The following is a 25,866-nucleotide window of genomic DNA, read 5'->3' on the forward strand; positions in this document are numbered from 1 at the left end:
ATTTTGTCAGCGTGCAGTATAATCACACTGCACTAGGCTGCAAGACAACTGCGTTGATTTACTAAAGGCAAATATACATATTGTGTACTGCCAGTGCAGTTGCTCTAGATCTCAGAAACCCTGCTTATTTCTCTCATCCAATCTTGCGCGAGCAAAAATGCTGTGGTGTTTTTTTTTTTTTTTTTTTTTGTTTTGTTTTTTGTGTGGTGTGTTTGTGGTTTTTTTTTTTTTTTTTTTTTTTTTTTTTTTTTTTCCCCTTGCATGTTTTTGGGTATTCTTTGCAAAGTGAAGCTTTACCTCATTTACTAAGCTCTGAAGCAAGTGCAGTTGCAGTGTACAGTAGATTTGTCTTCAGTAAATCAACATTTACACACAGTCCAGATTATTATTGAATTTATTATTGTTCCAGCGATTTGTGCACTGATTTACAAAATACACAGAGCCAGTACAGTTGCAATACAGTTCAAGACGAGAGGGTTAGGAGGACCTACCTCCTGAGAGCTTACAATTTTAAATGGAAAGGAAATTGATACAAAAGTTAGTAACTGCTAGGATGAGTTTGAGAAAGTAAATTCAGTTGTTTAGAGGTGGCATAGGCTTGCTCAAAGAGACAAATTGTCAGGATGAAGTAGGATATAACCGGACATATTGTGCTAGGGAGTTCCAGAGGATGGGAGAGGCTCTAGAGACGTCTTGGATGTGAGCTTGAGAGGAGGTGACTAGGAAGCTAAGAACAAGGAGGTCTTGGTAGGTATAAAGAGAATTGGTTTGGTTTAGTTGGCATTTTGAGACGAGCTTGATAATGTTTGGGGAAGAGTTGTGGGTGGCTCTGTAGATTTAGTATTTTTTAATTTTATTTCTTGGGCAAGTTGAAGCCATTGGATGGATTGGCACATTAGAGCATCAGACACTGAAAAGTTGGTAAGGTGGAGTCTGGCACAGGCAACAAGTTTTACATGGCTGATTGCTAAGGCACCTAGAGGAAGAATGATGCTTTAAAACGATGGTGCTGGCCTTCTGTAAAGTATGACCCAGAGGGCATATGTGAGACAATAAAAAGGGTTACATGTTACCTTGTAGACTTGAATGCAAAATGAGGAAAAATATATGACCGTTTCTGTGGCTTGCTGCTGCTTCTAATTTGTTTAGAAACACTTTGGCATGTTATTGCATTTAGGTGTTAGACTCACAATGGATTTTATTCATTTTTTTTTTTTTTTGTCCAGCCAGTAATCAGCATATCTACAATTCACTTGTCCTGTCTTACTATTACACATTTAACTTTTTCTTTTTGGCCTGTAACAAACCTATTTAAAGGAGAAGTTTGGAGTTTGCCAAACAAATAAGAAAACCTACCTACTCCTCTAAGTAGCAGCATCGGTGTGATACTGCAGGTGTCCCACGTCAGCTCTAAGCCCGAGAACTGGGCGATCATATGACTACTGAATACTTAGTTCTGTGTCTACTCAGGGTGGAAGTGAGTGCTGAAGGAATAGAGAGGAGAGCGGTGACTGACAGTCACTGCTCTCCTCTGTTCCTGTAGCACTCTCTGGAGCACCAGGCTGGGGAGGAGCCAGGCACAGCTGGCTCCAGCTCTCAGTTGAGAGGTGCAGTCAGGTTTATCCCGACAATATTGTTGGGTTCCTTCCAGAAACTGGAGTGGCTCTGCCATGTCTGCTAATGGTGTGCGATAGCCCACTATTGGCTGATTCTGGATCACAGGACAGTAAATGTAAGTGGACTCCTGTGACCCAGAAGAGAAGTATAGCCAAAAAAGCTTTTGGCCATATTTTCTCTTTTAAAAGAAATATAGTAATCGCCTAAATAATCAGGCCTTATCATATTGGGGGAGCCCTATTCTACTCCTGATTGAAGTACTGGGCAGTCAATGGAGTTTACATTGGAAATCTATTTTTCAGTCTGTAATGCAGCACTAGACTGCACTAACAATTGGCACTGTATGGGGAAATGTGTAAACTAAAACGCCATTCTGGAACTTTCAGAGCATAATTTGGTAAGCAGAGCACAACCTCAGATCTTAGCCTGCATTCACAATACCTGAGCAGAGTGTAATTCTGAAGTGTGTTTTTTGTGAGGTTTTTTTTTAAATTTTGTTTTTTTTACAAGATTTAAGAAAATGGTTTTGCACAGTGTATCAAGCTTCAGGCATTTGGTTCCTGGGCTGGGAATGGGGGGAGGCTAGCAGCTCAAGTTGAAAACTTGTTGCATATTTACAGACACTCTCTTTTGAAGTCTATGGGGCCAAAAACAACAGATTATGCTCAAATGGCTTCTGTAGTATTTTCAGCACAAGGCATGCATCAAACTACAAGTGACTGAGTATTGAAGTTTCAATGGGCAATTACAAACAATGGGAATCTACATGTTGTGCATAGTCAAGCATAGAGAAACCTACTACAAAACCCTCAGGTGTGATTTGGGGCTAATGGAACATCCAGTATGGAGTAATTGCCTGTGGTTAAGGACTGGTAAGTGGCTCTGGACACAAACTGCCTGCGTATAAGACTGCTCATCTGTCTGACAGTATGTAATTGCTCCTTTATATGAATACATGTGAACAGCTGCCAGTAGTGTCAGCCTGCCATTGATATGTACAGTCTTCCTGTCAACAGCGGAACAAACACCTGGCATGACCGGCTGCAGAAATAATCAAATCTGGGCATTGTATGGCCAGGACAGCCATGTGAATGAGACTTAAAGGTTTATATGTAAGCAATACTTTTTTAATTTTTTTAAGTTTCCTATTTATACCATTTCTCCTCTCCTCCTGTCCAAGAGATACAACTGGTAGTTAAAGTATAACTAAAGACGAAACCCTTTTTTTGGATGGATTAGAACACCTATTTTTTTTTTTATTGCAGTCTGTGCCCCCCGTTTTAGGGAGATTCACCTTCTGTATTTGTAAATTTGGGCTATACATATTTACACCGCATGTGGAAATGGGTGTGCTACAGAATGCACAGGTGGGAAGGCGCAGCTGCAGGGAGAGAACTCTGGGCATTTTTAATTTATTGAAGATTTCAGCTGGAGTTGTGTATTATTTCTCTCGTTTTTATGTGCTGCAAATTCATTGTTTGGGGTTTCTTTGGAAATGTATACCACATAGGGATAGGCTTGGGTACCTAAAGTGATATTAAAGGCAGGCTTGCCACCCTGCTGCTGAGTGCCTGCAGAGCAAGCAGCTTGCTATGGGGGCACCCAAGCAGGCTCGCTCCTGAGCCGCTGCCCTGTCCTCTTACACACAGAGCCTTTTGTCAGGCCCTGCCCCCTCTCTGCTCACTGGCTGTGATTGACCGCCAATGGCTCCCACTGCTGTCTCAGACCATGAGGAGGGAGATTCCCTAGAGAGCTTGAGGCTCTTGTGCACATCGCTGCATCATGATGGGGCGCACGTCAAAATAAGTGGGCCTTGGGGGGGGGGTTCTGCTGCACATACCTTCAAACATAGACTGTTCCAACTGCATCCAATCTGCATACGTGTGAACCGACACTTAATGAACGACCACAGCGCTCCACAGTAGTTCACTGAGAACTACAAGTAGATAGCCCCGAAGGTTGTCGGGACTTGTTTTCTCATTCGGAACACTGTGAATGAATGACGCGGCCGAGTGGGTGGAGCCCTGCACATCCGCCTTTTTATATAAAAAATTGTGACAGCTAGCGGGGGTGGGGGAGGGAGAAGATCCTCCATTTGCTGTTGCGGGGGTCGGTCTGTTAATATGTTACATCCTGAATATGGGTGTCACATGCAACGTGTTACGAAGGGTGAACTTCTTATCCTTTAAATCAGAACTTCATCTACTAAAAAGAGAAGTTCTGTTTCCCCTACTGACCTGCATGAAGAATGGGTATGTGCTAGAGCCAGGGGTCTTCATTCTAAATTTAAACAAAGGACTAGTTTTTTGTCCTTGAGACTTTGAGGGGGGTGGGGGGGGGGCAAATTTGTAGGCAGCCGGAGTAGAAAATGTCTTGGGCTTCATGGTCTCTGGGATTAGAAAAAAATTATAGTGCCTGTAGTCAGTAGGAGGATTAGTTCCCCACTTTGTTAGATGGAGCCATCCTCCATCCCATTGTTGGCATAAGTGATAGGATTCGTGCCACAATGTTCATTTTTGTAAAGCGCTGTGCAAACTGTTGGCGCTATATAAATCCTGTATAATAATATTGTTGGTGTCGATGAAAAAAATGATGCCTCATCTTTTGGTGTCAGAAGACTAGTTTCCCTTAGGCTAGATAAAGGGCTGCATTTGGGCCACAGTTTTAGAGACCACTTTGCTAAAGGATTCATAATTTTAGCATCAGTGGTGTGGAAATTAAAAAAAACAAAAAACAACTTGCCCAAAGGAATAAATTGGGGTCCCACTCTACTTGTCCCTCATGACAATTTACTTGTCCTGATAAAAATAATTTTACCAAAACTTTATTAGACAGTGGTGATTTTAGGAATGTCTGGGGGCTTCATGGTGACTTAAAAAGCGCAATGTTAAAAACATTAACATTTTATCTCCTACTTGCCTCCCAGTCTCCAGCACTGAACCCAGGGACTAGCAGGGAGGGGAGAGACCTTGCAGTGTAGTGAGCACTGATTGAATGTGCTTCAGGAAAGGGGAGTGGCAGGCTCTCAAGTAAATGAGGTGCTGGTCCCAATGAGGACAATTGTTTTTTTGTTTTTTTTATTGCACACTGTATTTGTGCAGTGGTTTTTCAAAGGCATTTTTTGGAACCGCACTTTAATGAAAAGATGTTATGCCGACTAAATAGATACCTGACGTGACGCTTTAAAATTGCGCACACTCGTGTAATGCCTACAAACTACAATAATTAAAAATCTCCATAGACGATGCTTTAAATGTTTTTACAGGTAACCAGTTTAGAGTTGGAGCAGGTCTAGCACTAGAATTATCACTCTCTCGAACGTTTGTGGTGATGCCTCACATATGTGGTACAAATTCCATTTACAAAAGCGTGCGTGAACCATGTATGTGTGTCTGTGTGTGTGAGCATGAGGGGGACGGGTGCTTTTTAAGTTGTTTGTTTTTGTTTTTGTTATTGCTATCCCAAAGCTTAAATATCTCCTTTGATAACAAAGCATGACATCTCCTCTTTAACCACTTGCCCTTCTGAGGATTTACCCCCCCCCCCCCTTCCTGACCAGGCCATGTTTTGTGTTACGGCGCTGTGTTATTTTAACTGACAATTGTGCAGTCATGCAACGCTGCACCCAAATGAAATTTCCTTCCTTTTTTTTCCCCCCACAAATTGAGCTTTCTTTCAGTGATATTTGATCGCCTGTGCGGTTTTTATTTTTTGTGCTATGAAAAAAGACAATTTTGAGAAATAATATTTTTGATTTTTGCCATTAAACATGTCCAGTAAAAAAAAATTAAAAAAATCAAATTTAGTCATAAGTTTAGGCTAAAAAAAAAATTCCAATACGTGCAAATTAATTGGTTTACATGGAAGTTATAGCGTTTACAAATGGCGACATAGACACTGGAATTTTTGTTTTGTCTTTTACTAATCAAGGAGGCGATCAGCGATTTTATAGTGGGACTGCGGCTGGCATTCTGACACTGACATCCCCAGTGACACCAATACAGTGATCAGGGCTAAACAAAAAGCACTGACAATGTACTAATGTCACTGGGCAGGAAGGGGTTAATGTGAGGGACGATCAAAGGGTTTACTGGGTGCTGGGAGTGGTTTACTGGGGGTCGGTGTTGGTGCTTCACTGTAAGCACACTGCTCTGGATAGAGCAGTGTGTCTGAGCTGATAGGGAGGAGGACTGTTTGTAAACAAAGCAGTCCTCCTTCCCATCGGAGATGCTTGGTAATCACCAGCCGGGAAACCTGTTATGGGGGAGAAACTCATTATTGTGGCATGTAAAAGCCCTCATCTGCTGTCTATTGCAGTTTATAGATGGCTGTTTGTTGAGTGGCAAAAATGTGGCTCTACTAAACAATTACCACCCTCCACCCTCCAACTGCACATCTAAATAAAACCTTAGTGACACTTTAAATAAAATACAAAAAAGGAAGAAAAGTATTCCAGTGTTGCTAATCTTCTGCTGACTCTTTGCAGCCATGTCCTGCCTACATGTGTGTCCCCCATGGGTGACTCCACTCCTCTTCTGGGTGGTTTCTGGTCACCATGAAATGCTGGAGCCCAGCTGTAAAGAGTGGTAATTGGTAATGGTAAACAGCACTTGGGACTCTTCTAAAACATCTACCTGCCTTATTCCACAATGATTTCTCCATATGAGTGTCTTCCTAGGCCGGAGCCGCTCACAGTGGAAAGTCTGGCGTTGCAGCAGACATATAACACCCATGGAGCCAGAAGAGCTCAGACCTGGCCGGGAGAACTTGTCTCCCCTCCTCCACCTCACAGCACACTAAACTTCCAAAGGAGTACCGGCTCTGCATGTCACAGCGCCGATACAGGAGGCACCATAGTTTATCTGCCTGCCCCCGGGACACGGCTCTTCCCTGCCCTGAATAACCTGTGTGGGCTGTCAGATGGGAGCCAGCCTCAGACAGCGTACCTCCTGCTGGTGACAGGGAGTGGCACGCGATCAATGTGGGAGAATCAGGACTGTCGAGGATCTTTTTTCTACACACGGGAAGGAACAGTGAGCGGGCTGACAAAGGCTTCGGGTGCCAGGACACAATTTCTAGTCACCATAGCGACCCGATACCTGGGATTTATCGAGCCCTGATGGGACTTATAGGCCAGATGACTGTTGTACCTAATTTTGATATTTTGCTTGTATATAGGTCACCAGTAATATTCCATGTGTTTGTTACTAATTAGGGTACCCAACATACTGTATATGCTGTCTTGCAGTTTTCCTGCATGACTTTTTGCAGGTAACTCTCATGAGGTTTTTGTGATGCTGATCATCCTGATTAGATTTGGCTATTTTGTATATTCGGTTGTAGTTTTAAATATCAAACTACCCACATGTAAGTGCAGCTGGGTTTTTACATTTTTTTTTTTTTTTTTCTATATGATATTCTAAAATATTTCAAATGGTCAGCCATTAAAAAAAAATGTTGGTACACATTTTGGGTATTCATGAATTACCACTAGTTTAGTCTAAAGGTATAATTTAGAGAAATCTATTTCTTCGTTCCTGTGGCAGCTAGCGATCTTTTATGCTCCAGGCCCGGAATGTGGGCTGGCAATTAATGTTGTCATGTATATTAGCGAAAATGCTGACTATAATATTTCATAAAATCTGAATTGCTTTTTGAACTTCAGACTAGTGCTAGGATGAAAAGCTTGAATATGCTGTATGATATTGCTTTCTGTGCCACATTAGAACACCCAGTGAAACTGTGTTTTTAAATAATGCATATCTTTTTTTTTTTTTTTTTTTCCCTTTCTTTCTTTCAGCAAACGGTCCTTCAACGTCCGATCTTTTGGAACAGGAACACATGTTAAACTTCCCGGACCAGCACCGGACAAGCCAAATGTTTACGATTTCAAAACCACATATGAACAGATGTACAATGATCTCCTTAAGAAAGACAAAGAACTGTATCCCCGGGGAATTCATTTTGTTTAAACCAAAAAGGTGTCAACTCGTAAAGGTGTAAATCATAACTTTACATTTGCAGCTCCTCCATGTGGGAATGTAGGCAGGTATAACATGAGTATTGTGATATGGTTCAGGGTGCCGATAGTGGTAAAAGGTAAATACTGCATGTGTCAGCTGATTTTAGGATCAGAATAGTGCCTCGGTGTTCCAGGTAAAGAAATGTGCTTACAATGTCGTAAGCCAGTTGTAATTTAGCAGATGGTTGGGAACTGTTTTTGTTTAGGTTTCCTGTCCTTGCAAGGATAAAGACCATAAACTTTACATATGGACAGAATGTTACATTGTAATGTTTGTCAAGGGTAAGTATATAATCGGTGGTTGAAACATTGTAAATTCAATTTTATGTTTTGCAGGGTCAAGTCCTATGGTTAAAGACTCCAGGGACCTTGCATTATTCTATCCACTCGACGTGAACATTTAATATTTTCAAGCAATTAACGCATGCTTAAGTAGCAATCCCCCTAATGGATCGCTGCTAGGAAGCATGATTTTTTTTTTTTTTTTTTTTTTTTTTTTTCTAATCCCATAATTTTAGCGTGTGTGTGTGTTTCTGTATAGCTCAGTTTAATATTTTCTGTCCTGTTTTCTGTTAACATAACCTCTTTGTTACAGCAATTACTGTTGCTTCCCCATAATCCATGTTATTTCTTACAGAGAAGTCAAACTGTCTTAGAATTTTGCTTTTCTTCACCAATTGCATTGCCCTGGAGCATTTTATTGGCAAAGGATAAGCAAACGTTTTTTCTCAGGATATAAAGAGGGAGTAAGCTAAAACCATATAATGCTATTGAGTGCCTGTGTATAGTGTTCTATTCCAGTGGTTTTAGGCTACAAAATGTTTGGGGGGTGTATTATTTATTTATTTCAGGTACTTATCTAGCGCCGTCAATTTACGCAGCGCTTTACATATATATTGTACATTCACATCAGGCCTCAACCCTCAAGGGGTGTACAATCTAAGGTCCCTAGTTTACATTCATACACATACTAGGGTCAAGTTAGACAGGAACCAATTAACCTACCAGCATGTCTTTGGAGAGTGGGAGGAAACCGGAATACCCGGAGGAAACCCACGCAGGCACAGGGAGAACATGCAAACTCCAGGCAGGAGGTGCCGTGGCTGGGATTCGAACCAACGACCCGAGTACTGCCAGGCGGAAGTGCTAACCATTTAGCATACATTCCCCCACCGATTACAGCTTCTGCAGGGAACTGATGAACCTTGACCCCAACTAATAAATGTTAGCCACTGCAATTCTGGCTGAGTAGTTCTAAATTTATCTTATTGGTGCAGTTACAAATCCAACTACAGCCAGATTTGTCAGTGTCCTCAGTCACAAGTGGGTAGAAATCCTCCTCCTTCCACAGCAATAAAACGTGAGAGCCTTTAACCCCTTCACGCCGGCGCCTCCCGGCCCTTTAAGGGGTTTAGGGTCATGTGACCGTCGTGACACGCCGTCACTGCGGTGACATGATTGGGAAAGGTCCCGATTGAAAGAGGAGATCAGGATCTTTCCGTGAGTACCGGACATGTGTCCTGGGAGCACGCAGGGCGCGCTCTCTCGGCACATATGTCCTTTTTTAATAAAACGCAAATTGATTTGGTGTTGAGCTTCAGAGACAGCCATGTAAGACAGCAATTTAGATATTGCACTTGTGCCTTCATTTCCAAAGATCACATAGATGGCCCTTCTTGATCTACTCTTAACCACTTGCTGTGTGGGCCAATTCTGATGTTTTGCTCATATATGTGAAAATTTGCATTTCATTTATTTTTTGCTAGAGAATTAGAATTTTCAAACATTTTCTGCAAACAAAGGCCTTGGAGAATAAAGTGGTGGTTGTTGCAATTTTCTTAGTTTTTTCTTTTTTTTTTTGTTTTGTTTGTGCAGCTCTTTATCCAATGCAAATTTTCACAGCAAAATACACTTTAATGAATTTTAGTGCACGTTAAAAAAACACTATATAATACACCATTTTTTTGTAAAATCTAAAAGATGTTGCACTAAGTAAACAGATGCCTAACTTTAAAAGCCTTTACAGGTTGCCAGGTTAGAGTTACAGGAGGTCTGGTGCTACAATTATTACTCTCACTTTGACACTCATGGCAATACCTCACATGCTTGGTGTGATAACCATTTACATATGTATGCAGGATCTACATATGTGTTCATATTTGTGCGTTTAAATATACTTTCTCATTAAATTGCTTTGGATCAACTTTATTGCTATCACAAGAGATGAACACCGTTCCTTGTGATGGCATGGGCAGTGAGATATCTTTACTGAGAGTTTTTGGGTCTGTTAGACCCCAGATCTCTCCTCTGCCCTCAAAAGCATCTGATCAAACAGATGGGTTCGATCAGATCAGGGACAGCTTGTGAACAACAAACTGAAACCAGAAGTGATAAAATCCTTTTGGTTTCATCCTTCACAGAGGAAGAAATGGTAGAGATGCACCTTCCATTCCTATGTACTGAGCTGGCCACACAGGCTGTAGAGTCACTTACAGAAAAGCCAATCACCAGCTGCAAATTTTGATAGCAGGATTATGGCTACAGCTGCCATGATCCTGGTATCGCTGTTTCCATCTAGGGATGTGTATGTATGGTAGGTGGGAAGCGGTTAACATTGACTTGTTAATCATATCTCAGACTTTTTTTTGGTTACATAATTTTCATACCTCCAGAAATGGAAATGCTCTTTCCACTAAGATCATTTCATTACTCGTTCTTTTTCGAACTGGACAATATAAAATTTTAACATTTTAGAAATGCAAGTTCAGTCTACAAGAAGTACTAAGATCATAGCCTTAAAAGTGGATACAGTTTTGAGGCAGTGTTCCTAAAGGTAGGCAGTAAATAGCTGCCTTGTCTGCATGATATTTGCCTATCACAAAATCTCACTCAGAAATATTTATTTAATACCTTGTACATCATTCTCCTACACATCTCTGGAATGTGATTCATGGTGACAGCTCAAATGCCTTTTTCACGGTCTTTGTGTGAAATTGACCAACAATTATATGCCCTTGTCATGGACCTTGGTTGCACGAACAGACAGGGAAGGCTTGTGCTTGATCAGTTACCACATTTCTGTTCGAACAGACTCATGAATGCAATAATCTACCATTTCTTTTGTGTTCCTCAAAGCCTTCCTTTCAAAAAAATTTTTTATATTCTTTTTTTTTTTCTCGTTTCATATCTTTTTTTTTTTTTTGTTCCTCTGTTTCTTTTTTTCACAAAGAATTACATGTCCAGTAGTTACTCCACAGTGGATTTGACAATAATAACTCAAAGCTTTCATGCTCATTAAAGGAAAGATCTTGGATAATCATATCTCACAGGGGAGAGATTTCTAGTAGTAAACCAGTGTATGCCTTCAATTTCTCTACTGGTGATTTCCTGTCTGTTGCATTACCTGTTTTACACAGTTGCTGCTTTAACACAGGGCAGCCTTTTTCAACCCTTTGAACACAGAGGAACCCTTGAAATAACATTTCATGTCTCAGAGGACCTCTGCTAAAAATTACATCTCACTAGGGTTGCACCGATACTTTTTTTTTTCCCTCATCGGCAAGTACGAATACTGATACTTGTACTTGCCAAAAGCAATTGCTGATACCTTTTTGTGGTGTGACTTGAAACTGCGCAAAATGAATGGACTCAAATTGCACTACAAAGAAAAGGGATGGGCTTTGAACCGGAATGCGGTACAATTCCTGTCCGAATCACATGCTATTTCCCTTTGGGTGTGGTGCGAATTGTAGTGCAATTCAAGCCATTCATTTTGTATGTCTCAAATTGCACCAGCAAGGAAACGTGATTCGGACTGGAATCACTCCACATTCCTGTTCAAATTACATGCAATTATTTGCGATTTGAGCTAATTTTATCTTGTATGGGCTCAGATTGCACCGCAAAGGTATCTGTTTTAGGTACAGTTGCAAGAAAAAGTATGTGAACCCCTTGGGATTACGTGGAGTTTTGCATGAATTTGGGCATAAAATGTGCTCTGAACGTCATCTAAGTCACAACAATAGAAGAACCTAGTCTGCTGAACATAATACTACACAAACAGTAGATGTTGCCATGGTTTAATTGCACATAACATGTTAACATTCACAGTGCAGGGAGGAAAAAGTATGTGAACCTTTGGACTTAATAACTGGTTGACCCTCCTTTTGGCAGCAATAACCTCAATCAAACATTTCCTGTAGTTGCAGATCAGACCTGCACAACGATCTGGAGTAATTTTGGACCACTTCTCTTCACAAAACTGTTTCAATCGGGTTGAGGTCAGGACTCTGACTGGGCCACTCCAGAAGGTGTATTCTGTGCTGTTGCAGCCATTGTTTTGTTGAATTACTTGTATGCTTTGGGTCATTGTCCTGTTGCATCACCCATCCTCTGCGGAGCTTCAGTTGGCGGACAGATGGTCGTATGTTTTCCTGCAAAATGTCTTGATAAACTCGAATTCATTTTCCCATCAATGACAACAATCCGTCCAGGCCCTGTGGCAGCAAAGCAGCCCCAAACCATGATGCTCCCTCCGCCATGTTTTAAAGTGGGGATGAGGTTTTGATGTTGGTGTGCTGTGCCTTTTTTTCTCCACACATAGTGTTGTGTGTTCTTCCCCAACAACTCAATCTTGGTTTCATCTGTCCACAGTATATTTTGCCAGTAGTGCTGTGGAACATCCAGGTGCTCTTTTGCAAACTTCAAACGTGCTGCAATATTCTTTTTGGACAGCAATGGCTTCCTAGGTGGTGTCCTCCCATGTACTCCATTCTTGTTTAATGTTTTCCTTATTGTAGATGTGTCAACAAAAATGTTAGCATGTGCCAGAGATTTCTGTAGGTCTTTAGCTGACACTCTGGGATTCTTCTTTACCTCCTGTAGCATTCTGCGCTGTGCTCTTGCAGTCATTTTTACAGGTTGACCACGCCTAGGGAGAGTAGCAACAGTGCTAAACTTTTTAAGGGCAGGACAGCTGTCAGCAATACATCCAATATCATCACATTGATTGGAGTCAAGGTTGGCTCACTCCTGGCTCCAATTAGCTCTGGGAGAAGTCATTAAGCTAGGGCCTCACATACTTTTTCCTCCCTGCACTGTGAATGTTTACATGTTGTGTGCAATTAAACCATGGCAACATCTGTTTGTGTAGTATTATGTTCAGCAGACTGTGTTCTTCTATTGTTGTGACTTAGATGACGTTCAGAGCACATTTTATGCCCAATTCATGCAAAACTCCACATAATCCCAAGGGGTTCACATACTTTTTCTTGCAACTGTATGTAAGCATTTGCAAGTACTTGTGCAAATGCTCAGTATCGGCACCGATATCGGTATCAATGCAAACCTACGTATCGCATATATCTACAACTCATGATACGTTGGTGGGATGGTCAGTGGGGAAGAATGCTTTATACACTTGTCACTGGAAAAAATTACCCCCTTACAGATAGCTAAAAAGATCAATGGTGTCAAAGGGAACTTATCTGAGAGGCAGATATTGCTCAAGGAGCCCTAGGGTTCAGTGGAACCCTGGTTGAGAAACCCTGCTATAGGGAATAATCTGCCAAAAAGCTACCTGCCTACAGTAGGAGGAGAAATTTGCATGATGCAAGACCTTCAGAACAATGAAATGGACCAGGGGCTTAGAGGTAAGCACTATTCATGCTACACCCCCATCACAACATAATTTCTAGATGTTTGATCATTTTGGTGGCCTTGTTTTAACCCATTTGCTGCTGCTGACATCTATTACAGTGATGGCAGCGCTGGCATGTAAACACACTTCTGGCCACAGGCTGTGTTTGAGGAGTGCAGAGGTGACATAAGTGTCTAAGTAACCTTTCATCTGCCCTGGGCCATCACATGGGGGGCTTATGTGCCTCCTTGTGATAGCAATAAAGAATTTAAAAAAAGGAAAAAAAACTTTTTTAAAAGAGCCTCCAAAATTTTGGAGTGCATATGTACAGATGTATGAAAACAATTGTGCCACCCATGTTTGGCCCAAATGACACCTGCCCGAGTGAGGCAAAATTCTAGAGACATCATTAGAAAATGTTTTGATGCAGCTACCTTCAGAGAGAGATTTTTATTTAACCCCTTGGCACCAGGGTCTCCTGGCCCTTTAAGGGTTCCAGAAGCGGGGGGGTTGGGTTTTAGGGTCATGTGACTGCCGGGATTCGCTATCACGGCGGTCACATGATCGGGAAAGGTCCCGATTGAAACAGGAGATCAGGACCTTTCTGTGAGTACCGAATGTGTGTGCTGGGAGCGCTCTCGGCACATATGTTTTTTTAATAGAATGCAAATGTGCGGCCACGTCTAGGCCCAGATGCCGGGAGGCTGCACATTTGTGTTTCTGCCGGCGCCAAGAGGTTAAAGCAGTAGTAAACCACCGGTAAAAAAAATTGGGCCCCCTGCAGTTTAATGCCATAATGTGCAAGTATGTACCGCATACTAGCACATTGTGACTTGCATACATTTCAAACAAAGCCCTCCCGTGGAGCTGTCACTGCTGCCAGGCTTCCATCTTCACCCGGTCTTCCTTCCGGGTTCGTGGGCTATAGCCGTTTGCATGCCCATGGCCGCCGTGATGTCACTCCTATGCATGTCATGGCGCACTGCATACTGTATGCCCTGAATGTGGAGCAGATGACGTCATCGGCTAATGCCAAAGTGAGCATCTCCTAAAAAATGGTGCATATTTAGAAGATATTCATTGTACCAGCAGGTAAACCTGATTTTATAGGTGTACCTGTAGGTACAAGTTAAGATAGTGTTTACTACCACTTTTAAGTACAGATAAAGGCTCCTGTACAACAGCCTAAACAAATACAAAATCCAGTTACTAGGTGATGCATGTGTCTTATAAAATTAAAAACTTCCTTTACTGTCACCTGACTGAGCAAGATCCTTAATTTGTACTTTACATGCTCTGCCTCCAAGACTGTTAGGGTTTCAGCACCAAAGGCAGTTCTGTCAATCCAGAAAGCAGTGGGCAGGACTAGGTGTGGCAAGGGTGAATTGACAAGCTACAGGCTTCGTAATCGGCAGTGACCATGTTGATGGCCAAGCTCCCTGCAACAGTTTTCATTCCACCGTAGTTCAGACAGACTATGTGGCGGTGATGCATTTGCACCAAGTTGCAAATCTGCTCTGAATTCAGGAGCACTGCAGTATTGTTGCTACAATGGTACTAGTGGGGGCTAAACGTAGAGAGCTCAAACCTGGAGAGAAGTGTCCTAATGTGCAAGTACATTATGGGAAAAGTTGGCCACCCTCACCATGCCTCTCCCTTTTTTTTTTTTTTTTTTTTTTTTTTTTTTTTTGCACACATTACAATCTGCAGTTTTAGATTTAAAATTACTTAACCACTCGCCTTCTAGAGGATTTACCCCCTTCCTGACCAGGCCATTTTTTGCGATATGGCATTGCGTTACTTTAACTGGGAATTGCATGGTCATTCAACGCTGCACCCATAAACAAATACTGACAATTTTGAAAAAAATATTTTTGCTATAAAACATCCAGTAAAAATGGAAAAAAAAAAATTAATTTCTGCATAAATTTAGACCAAAATGTATTCTGCTACATGTCTTTACTACAAAAAAAAATCCCAATACATGTAAATTAACCACTTGCTCTCCAGAGGATTTACCTTCTCCCCCCTTCCTCACCAGGCCATTTTTTGCGGTATGGCGCTGCGTTATTTTTTAAGTTTTTTTTCTATTAAATACTTTCCTCCCGGCCTATAGTAAAATAATGGCCGGGCAAGCCTCATCCCTCCGATAGGGCTTCATATGGTGTCCTTTCCGGATCGCGCTTTGTGCGTGCCTGCAGGGTCGCACTGTGGTGAGATCTGTCACTGGCTGTGTACCTCAGACATGGCCGATGACAGATCTGTGTACCGGCCTCCTTGCCAGTGCCATGTGACCTGCTGTGACCAATCACAGCAGGTCACATGACAGTTGTATACAATGGATGGCTTCCTTTCATGCTATCCAGTGTATACACAGGTGTCTAGCTGTGAATGGTCACAGTGCTTATATGCACAGGCTAGGCCAATCGCAGCCCATCTGTGTCATGTGATTAGCCATGGCCAATCACAGCTAATCACCAAAAAAAAACCCTGAATGAATCTTTCATTCAGTTGAATGCTTGCTTATAGCAAAGAAATTATGTGCTATAAGCAATCAAATTTGTGTTTAAAAAAAAAAAAACAAATACTGTTTTTGATTTGGGTTATTTTCACCAAAAAAATGTAGCAGAATAGCAGAATTATTTATTTGCCAACTTTTATAACAGAAACAAAGAAACTTGCTTTATTTTTATTTTCAAAACTTTCGGTCTTTTTTTGTTAATTTAGCAAATACAAACCCCAGTTGTGATTAAATACCACCAACAGAAAGCTCTAATTGTGTTAACAAAATGCTAAAATTTTAGTTTGAATGACAATTGCACGGTCATGCAACACTGGACTCAAAGTGTGAGAACGCTGAAACCTGAAAATTGGCCTGGGCAGGAAGGGAGTAAAGGTGCCCAGTACTGAAGTGGTTAAACATGTCCCAGTAAAAAAAAATTAAATAAAATTTTGTCTCAGATGTAGTTCAAAATGTTTTCTGCAGCATGTCTTTGCAAAAAAAAAAATAAAATCCCAGTACGTGTAAAGTAATTGGTTTACAAAAGTTACAAGTGTTTACAAATGGTGTGTATATATTCTGGGATTTTATTTATTTTTACTAGTAATGGCGGTGATCCGCGACTTTTAGCGGAACTGCGGCGGGCATTCTGACACGGGGGGGGGGGACTGACTTGGTGTCACTGACAATCCCCAGTGACACAAATACAGTGATCCGTGCTAATAAAAAGCACTGACGCTGTACTAATGGCACTGGGCCAGAAGGGGTTAACGAGGGGTGATCAAAGGTTTAACTGTGCTGTTTTGCTGTGTGTGCTTCACTGTAAGCACACTGCTTTGCATGGCTCTGCTATGCAAACCCATGCATAGCAGTGAGTAGGAGCTAACGGGGGAGAACTGTATTGTTTACTTACAGTTCTCTCCCTCTGTCGGTAATACGCCTCAATCACCGGCTGCCGGCAAGTAATCATTGGCTGGGACCTGGTGATTGACAGCTGAGGTAGCAGCACAGGTATATAATACAATAGTATTGCTGCTACAAGACGGACAGGAAGCGGTTAATTTGGTTTACGTAAAAGTTATAGCGTCTACACATGGCGGTATATATACTAGAATTATTTATTTACTTTTTATACTAGTAATGGTGCCGATCAATGACTTATAGCGTGACTGCAATGGGGAATTCTGACACTGAGTGGGAACTGACTAACTGCCACTGACATCCCAATGACACTAATACAGTGATCAGTGCTAATAAGCACTGATACTGGGCAGGAAGGGGTTAACATCTGGGGCAATCAAAGGGTTAGCTGTGTGCTGTTTTGCTGTGTGTGTTCTACTAGGGAAACATGCTGCTGTGTATTTCTCTGCTATACAGAGCAGCATGTTGTTGCTGGCAGGGTAGAGACCTGTGGAGTGTGGGTTTTTTTTTTTTTTTTTTAAACACAGATCTCTGCCCTGTCCCTGTTTCTTGGCGATCGTCAGGTTCCGGCAGAGAATCTTCAGCCGGGACTCGGTGATTGACATCCGTAGGCATGAATGGCGGTGTGGGTAGATTGGTGCGTGCATGTGTCCCCAACCCGGAAATGCAAATTATGTATATATACACTTGACTTTGTACAGCCCTGAAATACTGCTACAGGGCGGGGGCCAAGTGATTAAAACCCCAGAACAGTGTATGTATATACAGTTGTGTTCAAATTAAAAGTGTGTTGAAAAATTGAATAAAGCTCAAAATCCTTCAAATAGCTTTTATTTCCATATACACAAATGCATTGGGAACACTACACATTCTATTCCAAATTAAAACATGAAGAAAAATAAATCAAATTTGTGTTCCTCTAAAAAAAAAAAAAAAAACATTGAAGAAAAGTGAATATTAGACTGTTCAAAAAAATAGCAGTGTTTGTAAAGAATACAAACTCAAACATTCACTATATAAACTGAAAAATGTTTGAAGATTTTGCTTTCCTTTGAATCACTTAATTAATATTTAGTTGTATAAGCACTGTTTCTGAGAACTGCTGTACATCTGTGTTGCATGGAGTCAACCAACTTCTGGCACCTGTGAACAGGTATTCCAGCCCAGGATGATTGGGCTACATTCCACAGTTCTTCTCTATTTCTTGGTTTTGCCTCAGAAACTGCATTTTTGATGTCACCCCACAAGTTTCTATTGGATTAAGATCCGGGGATTGGGCTGACCACTCCATAACGTCAATCTTGTTGGTCTGGAACCAAGATGTTGCACGTTTACTGGTGTGTTTTGGGGTCGTTGTCTTGTTGGAACACCCATTTCAAGGGCATTTCCTCTTCAGCATAAGGCAGCATGACCTCTTCAAGTATTCTGATGTATTCAAACTGATCCATGATCCCTGGTATGCGATAAATAGGCCCAACACCGTAGTATGAGAAACATCCCCATATCATGATGCTTGCGCAACCATGCTTCACTGTCTTCGCAGTGTACTGTGGCTTGAATTCAGTGTTTGGGGGTCGTCTGACAAACTGTCTCTGGCCACTAGACCCAAAAAGAACAATCTTACTTTCATCAGTTCACAAAATGTTGCGCCATTTCTCTTTAGGCCAGTCAATGTGCTCTTTGGCAAATTGTAACCTCTTCAGCACATGTCTTTTTTTCAACAGTGGGACTTTACGGGGGCTTCTTGCAGATAGCTTGGCTTCACATAGGCATCTTCTAATTGTAACAGTACTCACAGGTAACTTTAGACCTTCTTTGATCTTCCTGGAGCTGATTGTTGGCTGAGTCCTATTGGCTATTCTATCCATTCGAATGGTAGTTTTTCACTTTCTTCCACGTCTTTCAGGTTTTGGTTGCCATTTTAAAGCATTTGCGATCATTTTAGCTGAGCAGCCTATCATTTTCTGCACTTCGTTATGTTTTCCCCTCTCCAATCAACTTTTTAATCAAGTACGCTGTTCTTCTGAACAATGTCTGGAACGACCCATTTTCCTCAGAATTTCAGAGAGAAATGCACTGTAACCAGCATGTACAACATTTGCTGCCTTCCTTCCTTAAATAAGGGCAATAATTGCCACCTGTTTTTCAAAGAATGAATGACCTCACTAATAGAACGCCACACTGCTATTATTTTGAATATGCCCCTTTCAATTAGTGATTCAATTACACAGAATCAGCAGCATGCATGTCATGACTGTTGGGTCTGTTGGATTTCTATTACTCTACTACACCGGATAGTAAATTATTTGCCATGTAGAAATATCATTTCTACCAAAAACAGTGATTGATCAGGTTAGTGATGTCTGACTGCTATTATTTTGAACACAACTGTATGTGTGAATATATATATATATGTGTGTGTGTGTGTATACTGTTTATTAAACTTTTATATGTATTTTCAATTTAAAAAAAAAATGTAAATGATCATTGCTAGAAAACACAATTTAAACCCGTATTAAGCACCAAACCAAAAATGTTATATATTGCAGCTTACCAGTCAATGGATGTGGCGGATACATTAGTTTTTTTGTTTTTTTGTTTTTTTTTCCCCCCTCCCTGTTTTCACCTGGAGATCTGGCCAGTAACACACCTCCTGTATTAGAGTGCCTCCACTCTGGATGATGTACAGGAGGCATCTTTGGACAGCAGCATTGTCTGGAGAGAAGGCACACTAGGAAATTAAAGCAAAACTCCAGTTCACACTTTTAACAGTTACAGCAGTTTTTTCTTCCTTTTGGGATAAAGTTTTTACATAAAAGTTGATCACTGTAAGCACACCAGTGTCAGTGGTAAATAGTTTGTCTCATTCCTGTGACTGCTACATCTACAAGAGAGCTTATTTTGAAAAATATTTACTGGCCAGATCACCAGGTAATAATAAGGGAAAGAGAGCCTAAAAATAACAAATGTAGCCATCACAGAATTTGTAAGGTGCAATATGTTCATTTTTGGGTTTAATCCACACTATTTTTTCCAAAAAATAAAAGGAGGTAGTATCGAGTAAAGAAATGCCAAATAGGTCAAGCCTCAAAATGGAGTTAGCCCACACACAAAAAAAAAATAAAAAAATTACATAGTGACCGTTGTTTACGTACACTTGCATACTCTATGAACTTGCATTTGTGAGGGTCCATTTAATTTTTTTGCCTTTTCAAGGGGTTAACAAACCCCCTATTTGATAGCATTGGGCAGGTCAAAGGTTTTCTATATGGGGACATCAGGTATTACACATTTCTCCCCTGCCATTCACTGTAACTAATCAAGCACAGATCTTGCTTGATTATCTGCTTTACCAGACTCTGCAACCAAGAAATAACTGCTCTGAAGATGGAAATGCTCAGCTGTACTCTTTCGGCTTTATACATAGTAGAAGAGATCAGGTAGTGGATTTTCCCAGATCTCCTCCTGCTCTCTATTCTGAAGGCATTTAATGTGGTCTCTGGAAGAGCAGAAGAGACCAGTAACCACCGCAAGCACTATAAAAGTGATAAGATGGCTATACAGCAGCATGGATCACTTTTACAATAAAGCAGAGTTCCAGTTAAATTAAAAATAAATAAAAGTCAGCAGCTGCTAAAACTGTAGCTGCTGACTTAAAACACAGACGCTTGCCTGTTCCTCAGTCCAGCAATGTCCTCGCCACGGCTGGTTTCACTGGCTGTTTTCTTTCCCCTGCATCTTTAGTGTGGGTACCTGGCTGTGACAGCTTGCGGCTTCACAGCCGGGTGCCCACTGCATATGCGCGAATAGCGCTGTGCTTTGTGAATGGTCCTGTAGTGTTCTGGGACCTGTCACATGTCCCAGAAGACTACAGGGGGGTGGACAACTTCTGCTTCTGATTGCCTTAGGCAATCGCACTATAAATGGGAGCAGGTACCTCTCAAATTCAGGTACCTGCTCCCCAAAAGTGCCAATCCTTAACGGGGAGCTGAGAACAAAGACTTAAAGCGGAACTTTTGGGTGGAGCTCCGTTTTAACCACTTGTCCATCAAGGTACAATTATAAACCACATGGTATAAAAATGGTTAAATCAAGCTTACAGCTTCTGCAGCTGTTAGCCTGGTACCATCTTTAGGAGCTGGTTAAGGACTTTCTGACAAAAGCGATTTGGCAGCTCTATGCCCCCCCCCCCCCCAATCACTTTAACAGGGCTCTCAAAGGGTGTGACCCCCAGCTGTGGTGGTTCTCGGGCTTTCCCATTCCTATGGGGGAGCCCAGGACCAACAGTAAACACCTTCCACATAGAAAGCAGAAGCAAATCCATTCCCTCAGTCCCTTCTGTGATTAATGAACCTGGAAGCATCACAGTCACAGCTGTCATTCCTCAGTTAGTGTAGCAGAGGATGCAGCTATTCAAACACAGTCTGTGATGGCAATAAAAAAAAAAAGTTAGCAACAATTTAACATTTTAAAGCGCTCCATTCCACACACACACCTACCTTGGTATCTTCAAGAACATTGGAGTTGAGAGTATTAATTCTAGGACTATAGTTAATAACTTTTATAACACAGGCTTTTAAAGTGCAACCTATGGAGAATGTTTGGGTGCCATGATAATTTTAGGACCATATTTAGGTTGTCGTGTAAATATCAATATTTTTTATATTTTGCCTAAAAATTGATTGGGTATAATATTGTTTTTTTGCACTAAAATTCATTTTGGTGTATTTTTTTTCCCTGAAAATATGCAGTTGATAAATAACTGCAACTATTGAGCAACATAAAAAATTGCTACTACCATTTTATTCCCCAGGATCTCGGGAGGGGGCACAGTAATTTCTAGTGAAATTTATTTAAAAACTGTCCTGGTAGGCAAGTGCTTTAAATCTGGGAACCAGCTGAAAAAAAATAGATACAAGCTCATAGGTGCCACAGCTTATGTTAAACACAAACTCTGGATGTACTACAAATGTCCAGAGAGCTGAAGTAGTCAAATGGGAGGGTTGAATGCCGCTTCAAGATACTTTAAGTAACACATATGCTTCAGGCAGGTCCGTCCCTCTAATTTATCTGAAAGGAATATAAGATGCTTGTTAATCAGTTTCCCGCTTTTTTGTTTTGGAACGTTTTCTGTCTCTTCAAGAACTCAATCCTACTAGTACTGATACAATTCCCAGGTCAGTGTGACATCTGTGGGTGGGTGGTGAGACTGTCTTCCCAGGGGTATTGTCTCAGCTAGTGGATGAACAACAATGAAATTGTTTGGAATGTATGATCTCGAATTGCTCTCATGCAGTGCAATTGTGGAAGTACCATAATCTACACTGGAGAAGATTATTCAGTGCTGCATATGAAAGGGTGGCTTAAGATGACCATAGATGAAATGAAATTCATCCTGTTCAGAAGGGACCAGCTGAATGTCAATCCATCTATGGGTAGGCTGGTTGTAAAGTTGATCTCTTGAATGACTTTTGTACAGCTAGCCTTTTGGAAATTTGTCGCTTGAGCAGGGCCGCTGACTATTGCTGTTGATGCTGATGAGTTTATTCTGATGGCAGGAAAGCTTCCTTGCTGTCAGAATACAACTCTCCAGGAGGTATTCCCCCATCAACCTTGAATGTGTGGTTGAATGAAAGGAAATTAACTGTGTATGTAGAATCATGTAGTGGGGCTACATGGCCCAAAGGCTATGACAATACCAGAATAGAAAGCCTCACTTGAACACCTTACAAACAAAATAAATAAATGCCATGCCTAGGGCATTAAACAACCATCTATATCTTTTTAATTTTGGCCTGTAATCCTCCTGATTGGTCAGTCACAGGCTTCTCCCATAAAAAGACTAGAAGGATTAGGCCAAGGATGCCTTTGCGGCTTCACAGCTGGTTTCCTGATACTTTGTGAATGGGCCGCAGTCCTCTGGAACCTGTGAAGTGTCCCTGAGGGCTGCGGGGGACCAACATCTGGCTCAGTTCAGAAGTGTCAAAACCAGGTACCCGCCCCCTTCAAAAAGGTGCCAAACGTGGGCAGGAGGCACAGAGCTTCCACTTTTGGGCGGAACTCTGCTTTTAATATGGTATTCAACCCAAAAACAAACCTTTTTTTTATATTGCAGCTTACCAGTCACTACATTTCTCCCCCCTCCAATGTATTTTCATCTGGTAATCTAGCCAGTAACGCCCTTCCTGTTTTAAAGGGTGTCCACTCTGGATGGAGAGCAACGGAGACCCCTTTGGACAGCAAGCATTGTTAATCTGGGAAAATGGTAGTGTTGGATGCATTTGCAGTTTTAGATGGACTATTAAATAGAATATGAATTCCAGCTCCCACTTTTAAGCTGTTACAGTAACCGGTTTCTTTTTGGGATAAAGATTTTACGTAAAATCAGTGGAAACCAAGGCAAACACAGCACATAGCTAAACAGGGGGGTTGAGAGAAGGGGGGTTTTGGGAGGACTAGGTAAATGAAACTGTAGGTGGATAAGCTCTGATCAGGCAGTCGTCATTATGTACTAATACCACTAAGTAAAATAGAATGCAATACATTAACCAAATAGGGTAACACAACGGTTCAAATCTGGGTAGCCAGAACTAAACAGAGGACTACAAAAAGTACAAGGTGGACGCTGCAGCACATGAATCAGGAGTGGATGCTCCATCTGTGTTGCACACATGGAGGAAAAGAGTGGTGCCGTAAGGTATACTTTTCACTATAGACAGGGGCAAAAAGCCACCATAGTGTAGTAAGTAAAATCCAACAATTTATTAACCACTTGCCTACCGGGCACCTTCACCCCCTTCCTGCCCAGGCCAATTTTCAGCTTTCAACACTGTTGCACTTTGAAGGATAATTGCACGGTCATGCATCACTGTACCCATATGAAATTTGTATCATTTTTTTGAGACAGAGCTTTCTTTTGGTGGTATTTAACCACATGCCGCCCAGCCACTGTAGAAATACAGCGGCAGCGTGGCACGGCTGGGCAAAACCACATTTTAAAACGTGTGTTTTTAAAACAGGTAGGGGGCGCGCCGCCACCCTACCTGTCCCGCCGATCACAGCCGTGGATGTCAGTCGCCGGATCATAGCCGGTCGTTACCGGCTATGTCCCGGCGATCGGCGGCAATCACTGACAGAGAGCACAGCTGCAGTAGCTGTGCTTTGTCAGTTCCCTTACTGCTCCAGGACACGCTGATCGGGACAGAAGAGTTTCTCTCTCCCGATCAGCGGTGTTCCCTGCAGTACACACCCCCGCCCCCTAGTAAAACACTCCCCTCATACAGTTAACCCTTTCCCTGAATAATAAACTTAACCCCTTCCTCCCCAGTGCCATTAGTACAGTGTCAATGTTTTGTTTGTTTTTTTTTTTTGCACTGATCACTGTATTGGTGTCACTGGGTATGTCAGTGACACCAAGTCAGTACCCCCCAATGTCAGAATGACCGCCGCAGTCCCACCATAAGTCACTGATCGCTGCCATAAGTTGCTGATCGCCGCCATTATTAGTATAAAAAAACTAAAAATCCCAGTATCTTTCCCGCCATTTGTAAACGCTATAACTTTCACGTAAACCAATTAATTTACATGTATTGTTTTTTTGGTTTTTTTTTTTAGCGCAAAAAATAAAAACCGTACAGGCGATCAAATACCACCGAAAGAAAGCTCAATTTGTGAGAAAAAAAAGGATGTAAATTTCATTTATGTACCGTTTTGCATGACCGCGCAATTGTCCGTTAAACTAGCGCAGTGCTGTATAGCAACAAAATGGCGTAAATTGCAGTATCTATACCATAGTTTGTAGACTCTATAACTTTCACACAAAGCAATCAATATACACTTATTGAGATTTTTTTTCACCAAAAACATGGAGCAGAATACATTTTGGCCTAAATTTATAATTAACTTTGAGTTTACTATATATTTTTTATAGCTGAAAGTAAAAAATATTGTTTTTCTTCAATTTTTGGCCTTTTTTGTTTATAGCGTGAAAAATAAAAAGCGCACAGGTGATCAAATACCACAGAAAGAAAGCTCTATTTATGTGAAAAAAGGACGTAAATTTCGTTTGGGTGCAGCATTGCATGACCACACAATTATCAGTTGAATTAGTGCAGCGCCGAGTAGCAAAAAGAGGCCTGGTCATTAAGGGGGGTAAATCCTCTGGAGGTCAAGTAGTTAACCACCACTGCGTTTTATTTTTTGATAAACAAACCAATAACTGAAAATTTTGAGAAAAATTTTTTTTTTCTTAGTTTCTGTTATAAAATTTTGTAAATGAGTAATTTTTCTCCTTCACTGATGTGCGCTAATGAGGCTACAGTGATGGGCACTGATGAGGAGGCACTAGTAGGTGGCACTGATGGGCATTGACAGGCATCACTGGTGGACACTTATAGGTGGCACTGTAAGGCAGCTCAGATGGGCACTGATATGTGGCATTGGTAGGCACTGATATGTGTCATTGGGCAATGCCAGGTGACATTGATGGACAATACCAGGTGGCACCGATGGGGCTACACTGATCATCAGTGCCCTGTTGATCAGTGTACATGTCCCCTATGAGGAATGCCGATTACTGGCTCTCCTTTCCTCATGAGCGGTCAGCGTGACAGCTTGTGAGGAGAGAAATGCCGATAACCGGCATTTCCTTATTTACTTGTGATCAGCTGTGATTGGACACAGCTGATCACATGACAGAACTGAAGTCATCTGCTCTTTCCACTGATCTGTGATCTGCTGTGTCCCAGGGACACAGCGCACCACCGATTGCCACTCTGCGCGCCCCTGGGGGCGTGCACGTGCAGTTAGAGTAGGAGGACGTCATATGACATCCTCCCAGAATGAGAGAACCACCTTTCATCCGTCATTTCCTTATATGGCGGGCAGGAGGCGGTTAAAAGATTTAATTGCACTTGCAAGAGTAAAGATGGCAGACAGTAGTGGCCAGTACTGCATTGTCAGCGCTTCAGCAACTCAGGGTCGAGGACCACCGGCATCTGACACTGCATTTCTTATGCTATCCTTTCCCTATACTTGTGTGTTGCATTTTTGTTTTTTTGCTCCATTTTAACTTACCAAACACTGTACTACTCTTGGCTGAATTTTCTTGTATGGCAAGGTTAGTCATGGTCTCAGCTGCTTCACTACTGAAGTTTACCTTGGTGATCG

The 25,866-nt window shown here is 41.6% G+C and overlaps 1 protein-coding gene across 1 annotated transcript in view; it reads left to right on the forward strand.

The window, feature by feature from the left end:
• SSU72 (SSU72 homolog, RNA polymerase II CTD phosphatase) overlaps nucleotides 1-25,866 on the forward strand; it is an 87,834-nt gene that overhangs the window by 19,407 nt on the left and 42,561 nt on the right. The window contains exon 2 of the mRNA XM_089652549.1: nucleotides 7,418-7,561. Coding sequence (XP_089508675.1) covers nucleotides 7,418-7,561 — 144 coding nt within the window. The remainder of the gene's footprint in view (nucleotides 1-7,417; nucleotides 7,562-25,866) is intronic.

Source organism: Staurois parvus, unplaced genomic scaffold (assembly GCF_062004578.1).
Source record: "Staurois parvus isolate SC_StPar_1 unplaced genomic scaffold, SC_StPar_1.0 ptg000686l, whole genome shotgun sequence".
Taxonomy (NCBI): Eukaryota; Metazoa; Chordata; class Amphibia; order Anura; family Ranidae; genus Staurois; species Staurois parvus.